Here is a 12,240-nt window from a genome sequence, read left to right as displayed (position 1 = left end):
CCCTATGTGGGAAAGTATCCAGTGCTCCCAGCCTTGGGGTACTTCCAGTGCTCCAATGTCAAAAAGCATTTTTAAATGTTTCAAAAAATTTCGGAAAAAATGAGAATGTTCACAAGGAATGTCACTACATCCCATAAAATTTTTAGGTCCAACATCGAAATGTACATTGAGAAAAAAAAAAGAAAAATACAGATCTGAATAGTATCAATGTTGCTTTTGTCTCTTCTTTACACTATTCATCCTAGATTTTACATTTTTGTTTCTCAATGTGTGATCCAAGTTTGGACCTGAAACTTTTCGGGCTTGTAGTCACATTCATTATGAACATTCATAATTTTTTTTGAATTTTTTTGAAATATTAAAAAAAATGTTTATTGACATTGGAGTACCGGGAGTACTCCAAGGCTGGGAGCACCGAATACTTTCCCGACCCTACGTGCCTCATCTCCTCACCCTCCACCGCCATCTCCTGCCACTTGCAGCCGATCCTCGACATCGTGTGCTTTCACGAGGCAAACACTGTCTTTACCTCGGCCTTCCTCTATGCGAGTTGAGAAGGTTAAGTTAGACCAAAACAGTGTTGATGGTCGTATAGAGAACCCAACTACAAGTAGATAGACTTAGGCATGGGCAACCCTACAGTCTAACAGGGCTTGGCTATTATTGGAGTTGTCTCTGTACACGCATGCTTGGGTCTGTGGAATTAGCTTTAATGAATATCTTGAGTACGAATTTAGTTATTTGTTATACAGGCAGTTATTGCGGAACCCAACAGGCTGGACTATATTTCAATCTTGTCGATATCTACTCAATTGAAATGACGCATTAGAGGCTGAAATTAGTGTGCTTATGGAAAGCTTAGCTCTCAGCTTTACAGTGGTCCAATGACACCTTCATATTCAGTCGGACTCGTCCGTTACTCTTGATATTGTCAGCTAAGTCTAGCTTTGATCGACGCATGTATGTTTTTTTAATAAAGAGAGTCACCTCTCCGATTTCTTTTAAAAGAAACCACATCGTCTTACAAGATGCATGTATGGTTACATGTTGTTTGATATCAGAAAGCTCCTTAAAGGTCATGTGTTTATCCTTAGGAGATTAGTCTTGAACAGACAAGGGTTGCCCCTAACTAATTATGGTAGATCCCATGGTACGCCTCATGTTTGTTGCACCATATCCCCGATTGTAGTACATGGTTCTCGTGGTAGCCGATTGTAACCCTATTATTATTACTTTTGAAACGGCGGCGTAAGATTTGCCTCATCTATTAAATAAGGAGAAGTTAGAGGTTTACAAGTAACTCGATATCATGTCCTGACAATTACTCACTCAACACAATAAGCCCTAGGTGTTTAGCACCCGTGGTAACACAAATTCTAGCCTCATCAACAATTAAGCGCAACAAAAATGGGGGCGGCGCACTCTTGTGTCAGAAGGCCCTAGCATTCCTCTCATTCCAGAGGGTCCATTAGACAAGCATGGTTAGGGACGTCCTCGCACGTCTATTCGCGGTTCTAGCATCTGTCCTCTTGTCTCACCAAAGCCAACATCGAGTCCTCGTTGTGCCAAGTCAAAGTGTCATCGTGAGGAAGGCCAAATTTCTCAAGGACCAAACGCCAGAGTCGAAGGAGAAGCGACATTTGTAGAAAAGATGTGGTCTGGCTTCCTGCTCTCTCTTGCACAGTAGGCAAAGCCCATAGTTTGCCCATCCCATCTTCTCCAAGCAATTGGCCGTCCAAATCCGATCTTGGATCGCGAGCCAAGAAAAGAACTTGACTTTTGGTGGAGCCCAAACCTTCCATATCATGCGATCCATTGGGTAAAGAGTAATCCCAAGAAATTGTGCTTTTATATGCGGTGGATGCTGAATATATTCCATCATTCGAGTGCTTCCAGCGAATGTCATCCTCCACAAGTTCATCAAGAGGGAACTCATGCACAAGCATCCAAATAGTAAAAAACTGCCAAATGTGGGCAGCAGAGATGATACTGTTTCGTTTGATCTTGAGGATCTAAGCGTTATCTTTAAGGGCTTCGCGCACCTTCCAATTCTTCTTGCTCAAGGCTTCAAGAATGAGCGGCGCAATGCCCTTAGGCCTATGGCCAAGGAGCCATGGGGAGTCCCAAAATGGTGTCTTCGCGCCATTGCCCACAATGATAGTGGTGGAAGCATATAAAAAATCTAGGTCCTACTAGGTGCATGGATTTCCAAGCCCCACCCACAGCTTGTTAGGCTCTTTCCATTCATACCACGGCTAACAAAGGCCCAGAGCTCTCGTAAATTTGGCAATGTTGAGGACGACAAGGCCACTGTACTCATTGGGACAGCATACAATCTTCCAGTTGACCTTACACTCGGCACCTTTCGTTTTGTCAGAGCCAGACCAAAGAAAATCCCGCTCAATTTTGTTGAAGTTTTGGAGGGTTCTCGGTTGGACGATGAGAGGTGTGATGGAGTACACCGCTTGGGAGGAAACAACCGACTTAACAAGCAATGTTCGACCAATTGTAGTTGTTTTTTCTGGGAAAAAAATACACACGGTGATGCCGCCTCAACTTCCGTTGTTCATCCTGCCCATGCTTCAGAAACTCAAATCTAACCAGCAATTCTTCGGAGGCAAGGAAGCCTAAGAAAATGCATCTGGCCTACAGATCGGGCCACGTTACGGCCGGCCTAAACGTCCGTCGGTGCTGGCCTGCGGCTGTGCGGCCTCAGTTCTGCCTCATCATCCCACCGTGCGTTTGAGAAGCCAGGCTTATCTCTCAGTACTGTCTCAGCTGCCGAATTATCTCGTGTTGGCCGAAGGCGACGGGAGCGCAAGATGACTGCGCACCGGTCAAAACGAGCGTGAATCGCCTTGGAACAACGCCGACTCCCCACCACTATTCGTACGTAAGGCCAAATGGTTGGTGTCCACGCACACATGGCTCCAGGCGCCCGCTAGCATGGACATGATGAAAAAAGAGAGATCGTTCCATGTTTTGCCGATTTTTGCGTGATAAACGCCAAGAGAGATCGCTCAAGTTGGCCCTGTTGCAAGGAAAATTCCGGTGTTGGTGTTGGCGGTAGCGGCTCAAGCTGGAAGCTGCCTTGAATACGCCAAGAGAGATCGCTCAAGCAGGAAGCTCGCGGTATACCCGATCGAACAGGAGTCAGAGACTAACGTTGGACTAATGGGACATAAATTTTGGATGAGCTGACCGGGATCGATCTGCAGGTGCACGTGAGCTAATCTTTGGCTATAAATATGCAGGCGATGCACTACTCTCTTGCACAAGCCACTAAGCCACCACCACTCCACCAGTAAAGAAGTGCAGGCAGCTAGCTAGCTAACCATGGCCGCCTCTGCTTCTTGCATTTCACTGGTGGTGCTCGTGGCTCTGGCCACGGTGGCGTCGGCGCAGCTGTCGCCGACGTTCTACGACACGTCGTGCCCCAGGGCCCTGGCCACCATCAAGAGCGGCGTCATGGCCGCCGTGAGCAGCGACCCTCGGATGGGCGCGTCGCTGCTCCGGCTGCACTTCCACGACTGCTTCGTCCAAGTAAGTTGGCCACATGCATGCATACCCCGATAGCCGTCACGTACCCTGTTTTGTATAGGTTTTGCTTACTAAACACTATAAGCATGTGATGTGCAGGGCTGTGACGCGTCTGTTCTGCTGTCTGGCATGGAACAAAACGCTATCCCGAACAACGGGTCACTGCGGGGTTTCGGCGTCATCGACAGCATCAAGACACAGATCGAGGCCATCTGCGCCCAGACCGTCTCCTGCGCCGACATCCTCACCGTCGCTGCCCGTGACTCCGTCGTCGCCGTAAGAATATCATCTTACGATCGTGTACATCATCGATTGGATGCCATCGTTAACCGTTTGCTTCGTATCCTTCGCGTGCAGCTCGGAGGGCCATCATGGACAGTCCCTCTGGGAAGAAGGGATTCCATAGATGCAAACGAGGCGGCGGCAAACAGCGACCTCCCAGGCCCTACATCTAGCCGGTCAGATCTTGAGCTGGCATTCAGCAACAAGGGCCTCCTTACGGTCGACATGGTGGCCCTCTCCGGCGCGCACACCATCGGCCAGGCGCAGTGCGGGACCTTCAAGGACAGGATCTACAACGAGACTAACATCGACACGACCTTCGCCACATCTCTCCGGGCCAACTGCCCCCGGTCCAACGGTGACGGCAGCCTGGCGAACCTGGACACGACCACGGCCAACACGTTCGACAACGCCTACTACACCAACCTCATGTCACAGAAGGGGCTCCTGCACTCGGACCAGGTGCTGTTCAACAACGACACCACCGACAACACCGTCCGGAACTTCGCGTCCAACCCGGCGGCGTTCAGCAGCGCGTTCACGACGGCCATGATCAAGATGGGCAACATCGCGCCGAAGACGGGGACGCAAGGGCAGATCAGGCTTAGCTGCTCCAGGGTGAACTCGTGATTGAATGACGAGCTACTACCTAATAGTCGGCAGCGCTCGCCAGCACGACACCTGATGAATGAATAAGGCCACAGAACCAATGGCCAATATAAATACCAGCACTTGAAATGTGTATTTTATGTACGAGCAGCAGCAAATCATGCATGCATCCACATATTGTGTAACGATCGAATTCCCACTTTCTAATGCAAAGGCATGGAGAATTACTATCAATCCTACTTATAGTTGTATACATAATAATGAGATATAAACTTCTCCTTTTACATTTGGCATGACGTGGGCACGGAGAACTACTATCAATCGTAACACTTGTATACATAGTGAAGATATACACTTCTCTTTCGACATTTGGCAGGAGCTAGCCGTGCTCGATTATTTTAGGAGAAAACTTTTATTTTTCAATGTTAGGAGAAAACTCCAGCATGTGCACTATCGTATGCGCTGCGCTCCCGATTCCTATATATCACCCATTGCGGAAGAAAGAAGCGCCTCATCGGTGCAAAATGTTTTTATTTTTCCTTTTTCCATTTGTCCCGTGTTCTTTCTTCTCTGTGGTTCTCAATATTCTCCCATTTCCCTTTTCATTTTTGTTTTTTAAGATAAAATATGTAAAAAAAATTCCAAAATTACGTGAAAACCTGTCTTCAAAGCTTGAGTAGGGCGTTTCGGTGCCCTGCACCTGGTTAGAAAAAAAATCATAACAAATTCAAACAATAATCAAGAAATTCCACAATTTTTTTGTGCGGTAGAAAATTTGATGCGTGAGGCCCGCTCCACATTTCAAGTCATTTGGACAGCTAAGCAGCTCTCAGCAAAAAAGACAAATCGGGTCAAAACAGTACATGAACAGTAAACATTTTTACAGACCCCCATTTTTTTGAGAGCTTCTCAGTTGTTCAAATAATTTGAAAATTGGAGCGTATACCTCATGCATCAAATTGTTTACCACAGAAAAAAGGATTTTTTTAAATTTTTCTAGCATTTTTTGATTTTTTTTGTTAGCGCGGGTGCAGATGAGCTCGGGTGCAGAGATGGATTTTCGGTCTTTGAAAAGATTAATATATACTTTCTTTCTAGCCAAGTTTTTTTGTGGGGAATTTTCTTGCCAAATAATAATGCAGATAAGTTTTATGAAAAGCCAAACTTTGCAAACATTGACCAAATTCATATAAAAACTATCGACAATTACAGTACCAAAGGATTTGTCATGAAATATATTTTTGTATGCTATGTATTCAGTATTGTAAATGTTCTTATTTTACTATAACTCATTGAGTTGGACTTTGGAAAACAAATATATGCACCACAATTTGGCGAGGACGGACTATATGAATTTTTCTCTATGTAGCGAACAATTTTAAAATATGAGATGCACATGTTTTAAAATTTCATAAACGTTTATTTACAGTTGCATGAATATTCATTATATATTTAAATTTCCTCCATTAATAAAAATAATTGTTTCCATTAATAGAAAACCAGTGATTACTTTTGTAATATATATATGAATTACTGGGCCAGAGTGGTCAGTCTAATCTCACACGGTATCAACGTTTCCCCAAATTTTGCAAACCTTCTCTCTCAATTTTTTTTTCTTGCAAGCCGCACTACACAAGAATCCTGTGTCCTGCATAGTTGGGTCGGTCCACTATCAGGTCATTTTTCATTTTCATTTTCTTTACTCCTCCTTTTCGCTTTTTTCACTATTTACTCCACTTATTGATTTTATTTTTTAAATATTTGATATAGCTTTGTCTTTTTTATCATCGTATATGATTTTGCATGTAAACCATTTTTTAGAAGTAACAAATATTTGTCTTCAAATATATGCATATTTTAGTCTAAAACACATAATCATCGTTTTGAGATATATTGAATTTATGTAGTCATGAATGTTAGCTTCGAAGTACATGAAATTTTCAAATTAATAAAAGCTAGTTTTTCGTACAAAAAAGAATTACACAAAGAAATCATCCAATTCTACTCCACGCTCTCGTGAGGTTATCTATGAGGTTTAAGTTCCTAGTTGAAAACAGACTCGGATGAATGTTGAGTTCTACGCTTCTATTTGGATAGTGGGTTTGGGTAAGTTTTCACCGATCACCCCAGTCGAGCAACAAGGGTCACCATTGAAGTTGTATCGTGTAGACAAATTGTAATCGAGGCTACATCCCTCAAAGGGACAAGGCCACAGTATGGAGTAGTGGCCGAACAAGGTCAAACCAATAACGTTGTGTGATCTCGCAAGTATACGTCAACCCGTTAAATCGCTGCCATATACGCCCATTGTTACAAATGCCGACTGTGACGCTTGCTAGCATTATGGCACCCCAATTTACGTTGTTATTTTTACTAGAACAACATTGAGGCATCCTGGAGCACCTGTTATGAAAGACGACCCTACATCATCACGTCTCCTCACCCTCCTCAATGCCCTCTCTCCTCCCACTTGCAGCCCTTCATTGTCCCATGGAGAAGCACTACGAGAGGTCATGGGCGTTTATGAAAGTTGAGCAGGGTAACTAAGGCCAAAATAGATTTTGAAAATAGGTGGGAAAACTGAAAAAGTTATTATATTAGGTTTAGTTTCAGAAAATTTTGTGAAACAGAACCAGAGGGAGTACGAAGAGGAGTCTACCTCTTGCCCCCCAAAAGTGGTGCTACGCTACAGAATCGCAGGTTTGAGCCACCCTATGATCAATAGGCCTCTTTTGTCCTCCGTAGTTATACTTGGGGGTCATGGGGCCATAACTCCTCGAGTGGTTCTTTTGTCAGGTAAAGCGTCGATGATTTATGTCTAGTATGATGCGACAAGCGAAAGCAAATATTGTGAAGAAAAATGAGGTGAAAGAAACGAGCAAGTAGCTTGGTGATGTGAAGAAAATGGTGTATCAAGACAAAGGTGTGCGTACATAGACCCGACGATCGTGCGAAAAAGTTGTATCCAACTAAACAGATTTTTTTTAGTTTAGTTGTTCGACTCAACTAAGAAGATTTTGAAAAAAGAAAGTATTACAATTTGTCTTTCACACCACTCCAAATTCAGGACCCACCTCATAGATCACGAAATGGTGTAAAAAGTACTCCCTCTGTAAATTTTTATAAGTCGTTTTAGCTCATTATTAGTGAGCAGGTAGTAGAAAACCTTTCCTAAATGGAGTAAAAGCTGAAACGAAGAAAATTGAAATTACTCGCATTTCTATTTATTATACTCCCTCCATTTTTGTATACAAGGCCACAGACCCATATTACAGGTACCAAGGTAAAAATCAATGCAATGTTTAAGTCAATGTTGCAAGCTAGCTTGTCACCTTGTTTGTCATGTTAATTAATGTGGTTTTTCTCTCCCACGCACAACAAGCCAACCCTCTTACTTCTCATTGGTTGATTAATGTTGGGAATGCAAGCCAACCTTCTCACTCCCGCATTTACACACGGGATATTAATGTCCTTGGATGCTACTACGAGACAAACGCCATTAATTTTGCCTCGATTAATGTTAGTGGCCTTGTATAGTTGCAAATTGTAATTTTGATAATGACATTGTATACAAAAATGAAGGGAGTATTAGGTTTAGTTGCAAAACCAAAAGCTTGAGGACCATCTAGAATTGGCGCCATCGAGAACACTACTATGTAGTCCAAGAAATTAAACTTGCCGTCATATCCAGCTTGGGACAAGCAAAAAGACAACTGCCGTAATACCTTTGTCAAAATCTGCCGACGTGTACCTGTATGAAAGGGTTCTCCTTGGTAATCATGCAAGTAGGTTTTTTTTAGACAATCGCGCGAAGTTTATTTAACCGGACCCAAAGTTTATAGGTACAAAAGAAATATCACCGGGGTGCCCTAACCAAACATGGCCGCCCACCCCTAACCTTAAGACATGCTTCGCTAGATTGTGAGTCTCGAAATTCGAGCTTCTAAACTCATGGCAAAAGTTACAAGTTGTAAAAGAAAAGTTATGATCCATGATTTCATGTATAACAGCTCCATATCTTGCCTTGTTCCCCTGCTTGAGATCATCCAAAACCACCTTACAATCTGAAGCAACATGTATCCATTGAAGATTGAGAACATCAGCAAGGGCTAGAGCCTCCCGCACAGCTAGGGCTTCTAAAGTTTGTGGATCACATATTCCCTTGATAACTATAGCCGATGCCCCCTGAAATGTACCATCGTGATCCCGGCATATAGCAGCCGCAACTCCTCGTCACCGATTGGTTGGAACCACAGCATCGTCTTGCTTTCCAAACAGCCCATAACGTTACTACTAGAGGAACAAAATCCTTCTAGGATAGTACATCATTCATTGCAAGAAGCCAGTTCTTCGCATTAGGATCCCTGTTATGGCTCACGACTTCCATCAGAGAATTTTCAACTAAGGATGATATGCATCTTGACGTAGTACAATCTAGCAGGGCATGCCTCCATGAATCCTCACACCCACATAAGGCGCATAAGTGGGATGTGGACATATTTCGATGTTGGAGAAGATCCGCTGTCGACATCGAATGTCTTGCTAGCCGCCATATAAAAACTTTCATTTTAGATGGAACCCTAGTCTGCCACAACGCTGTCCAAGCATTAGAGCTTTCCCTCAAATCTGACGCCCCTGCATGCTCATATAGCCAATTTTCTCGGTGCTACTTCTTGTTTAATATCATTCTATAAGCCGATCTGCCAGAGAAAATACCATGCCGCTCGCCAGACCAAGCCTAGAAGTCCTCCACCGACCTCGTGCAGAGTGGGAGGGCCATAATAGCATCCGCGTCGACGGGTAAAAACGTAGTATGAATCAGCTCCTCTCGCCAAGACGCTGATGTGTTATCAATTAGTTCGGCTCCTAGCGTTGGTGGATTTACCGATAGCGAAGTGATCGGTCGCAAAGGGCCTATTTTAGGAAGCCAGTTGGTCTCCCGGATATTAGTGTTGTGGCCATTCCCAATCCTCTTGATAATGCCTTGCTTAAAAATGTCCCTTCCATCAAGCATAGCTCGATGTCGGTGTCAAAACCGGCGGATCTCGGGTAGGGGGTCCCGAACTATGCGTCTAGGCCGGATGGTAACAGGAGGCAGGGGACACGATGTTTTACCCAGGTTCGGGCCCTCTTGATGGAGGTAAAACCCTACGTCCTGCTTGATTGATATTGATGATATGGGTAGTACAAGAGTAGATCTACCACGAGATCGGAGAGGCTAAACCCTAGAAGCTAGCCCATGGTATGATTGTATGTTGTGGTTGTTTTCCTACGGACTAAAACCCTTCGGTTTATATAGACACCGGAGAGGGTTAGGGTTACACAAGGTCAGTTACAAAGGAGGAGATATCCATATCCGTATTGCCTAGCTTGCCTTCCACGCCAGGTAGAGTCCCATCCGGACACGAGACGAAGTCTTCAATCTTGTATCTTCATAGTCCAACAGTCCGGCCAATAGAGATAGTCCGGCTGTCCGGAGACCCCCTAATCCAGGACTCCCTCAGTAGCCCTTGAACCAGGCTTCAATGACGATGAGTCCGGCGCGCAGTATTGTCTTCGGCATTTCAAGGCGGGTTCCTTCTCTGAATACATCACAGAAGAATTTGAAAACGAGGATAGTGTCCGACTCTGCAAAATAAGTTCCATATACCACCGTAGAGAGAATAATATTTTCGCAATTCTAATTTGCTGACTTGTTTTGGCAGCATGGTGTTATGTCATGGCCCGGTGATTATTCGAACCATTTTTCTTCAACCAGATCCACACATAATGCGAGGCGGTTTCTTGACACGTCTTGTCAAAGCAGAGATCGTGTTCCCCCAATTTCGGGATTCTCGTTAATGCGGTCGTGGGTAACCCAACAGATGGAGAATGAATACACTGGTGATTATCATTGATGCCCACGAAGGGGTTAATATACAGGTACAGAGGCTGGTAACGACCCAGCTATACAGGAGGTCATGCACATCGTGTAACTGAAAAGGAGGGACGTCCGGTGCATGAACTACGTGGGACTCGGTCCTCTAGTTGAGCCAGCAAAGGTAGGCTTCCAACAGCCCCCCGTAGCCACAACGGGGTCGTCGAGCACGTTGAGGCTGGACCAGAAGTCGAGGAAGACGGTCGATGGCAACCCCTTCGTGAAGATATCGGCGAACTGCGATGCAGACGGGACATGGAGGACGCGTACATCGCCAAAAGCAACCCGCTCACGCACGAAATGAAGATCGATCTCGATATGTTTCATGCGCTGATGCTGCACATGGTTGGTGGAGAGGTACATGGCGCTCACGTTGTCGCAGTAGACGATTGTTGCCCGATCCGGAGGACGCCGTAGCTCGTGCAGAAGTTGACGCAGCCAGCACGCCTCGGCCACAGCATTGGCCACCGCCATGTATTCCACCTCCGCGCTGGACCGGGAGACGGTCTGTTGCCGCTTGGAGGACCAAGAGACGAGGTTGTCGCCGATGAAGATGCAGTAGCCCGACGTGGACTTGCGGGTGTCAGGACAACCCGCCCAGTCGGCGTCAGAGTAGGCGACGAGGCGGTGGTCGGAGGAGCACCGGAGGTGAAGGCCGAGCTGTGGGGTACCGCGAATGTAGCGCAAGATGCATTTGAGGACGGTGAAGTGCGGCTCCCGGGGATCATGCATGAAGAGGCAGACCTGTTGAACGGCGTAGGTGATATCGGGTCGTGTGAGAGTGAGATATTGTAGAGCGCCGGCCAAGCTGCAGTAGAGGGACGGGTCAGAAACAGGAGTACCGTCGGTGGCGTAAAGTTTTGCGCGAGTGTCGATGGGGGTGGCGATGGGCTTGCAATTGCTCATGCGGGCGCGCTCAAGTATCTCGAGAGCATATTGGTGTTGCGAGAGGAACAAGCCGTGGGAGCTGCGTGTGACATTGATCCCTAGGAAATGATGGAGCTCGCTGAGGTCAGTCATGGAAAACTCATGGTGGAGTTGGGAGATGACATGGTGGAGCAGGGAGGCGGAGCTGGCAGTGAGGATAATGTCATCGACGTATAAGAGGAGATAAGCGGTGGCGCCGTAGCGATGAAGAATGAAGAGAGAGTTGTCACTCTTGGATGCAACAAAGCCGAGACGCGCAAGGTAGGTGGTGAAGCGCTGAAACCATGCCGGGGGGGCTGCTTGAGCCCGTAGAGTGAGCGATGCAGGCGACACACGTGAGACGGGTGCTCAGCGTCGATGAACCCGGATGGCTGCTGGTTGTAGACGACGGTGTCGAGGTGGCCGTGAAGAAATGCATTCTTCACATCCAGTTGATGGATGGCCCAGCCGGCGGAGACAGCGAGGCTGAGGACGACACGGATGGTCGCCGGCTTGACGACGGGGCTAAAGGTCTCCTCGAAGTCGACGCCGTGTTGTTGAGTGAAGCCACGCAGGACCCACCGCGCCTTGTACCGAGCGAGGGAGCCGTTGGGGTTCAGCTTGTGGCGAAAGATCCATTCCCCCGTCACCACATTGACACCTGCAGGGGGAGAAACCAACAGCCAAGTCTCGTTTTGTAACAAAGCAGTATACTCCTCAAGCATTGCGTTGTACCAGTTTGGGTCTTTGAGGGCGTGTTTGTAGGAGGAAGGGAGAGGAGAGATGCGATCGGTGGTGTCTGCGAGAGTGAAGAGGGATTTTGGTTGGAGGAAACCGGCTTTGGCTCGTGTGTGCATGGGGTGGCTGTTTTTGGGTGGTAGGACGGGCACCGCGCATGGAGGGAGAGGGTGGGGAGGCGGGGAGGTTGGTGGGGAGGCAGCCAGAGGCGGGGCGAGAGCGTGGGGCGACGTGCATGGCGAGGATGT

At 46.5% G+C, this 12,240-nt stretch overlaps 1 protein-coding gene across 1 annotated transcript; it reads left to right on the top strand.

The window, feature by feature from the left end:
- Positions 1-3,290: 3,290 nt before the first annotated feature.
- On the top strand, positions 3,291-4,573 carry LOC119353299 (peroxidase 1-like). Its single transcript, XM_037619898.1, has 3 exons — positions 3,291-3,543; positions 3,640-3,816; positions 3,898-4,573. The coding sequence occupies exons 1-3, from the start codon at positions 3,337-3,339 to the stop codon at positions 4,450-4,452; spliced, it is 939 nt and encodes a 312-aa protein (XP_037475795.1). The 5' UTR covers positions 3,291-3,336; the 3' UTR covers positions 4,453-4,573.
- The last annotated feature ends 7,667 nt before the right edge of the window (positions 4,574-12,240 follow it).

The sequence above is a fragment of the Triticum dicoccoides genome, chromosome 2A (assembly GCF_002162155.2).
Source record: "Triticum dicoccoides isolate Atlit2015 ecotype Zavitan chromosome 2A, WEW_v2.0, whole genome shotgun sequence".
NCBI classification, from domain to species: domain Eukaryota; kingdom Viridiplantae; phylum Streptophyta; class Magnoliopsida; order Poales; family Poaceae; genus Triticum; species Triticum dicoccoides.
This window is presented reverse-complemented; position numbering and strand designations above follow the sequence as displayed.

Bases quoted from the DNA above. Each gene is read 5' to 3' on its own strand.
- LOC119353299 (XM_037619898.1), top strand. From the start codon at position 3,337: ATGGCCGCCTCTGCTTCTTGCATTTCACTGGTGGTGCTCGTGGCTCTG. The intron at 3,544-3,639 runs GTAAGTTGGCCA...TGTGATGTGCAG, and splicing joins TCCACGACTGCTTCGTCCAA to GGCTGTGACGCGTCTGTTCT. The intron at 3,817-3,897 runs GTAAGAATATCA...CTTCGCGTGCAG, and splicing joins CCCGTGACTCCGTCGTCGCC to CTCGGAGGGCCATCATGGAC.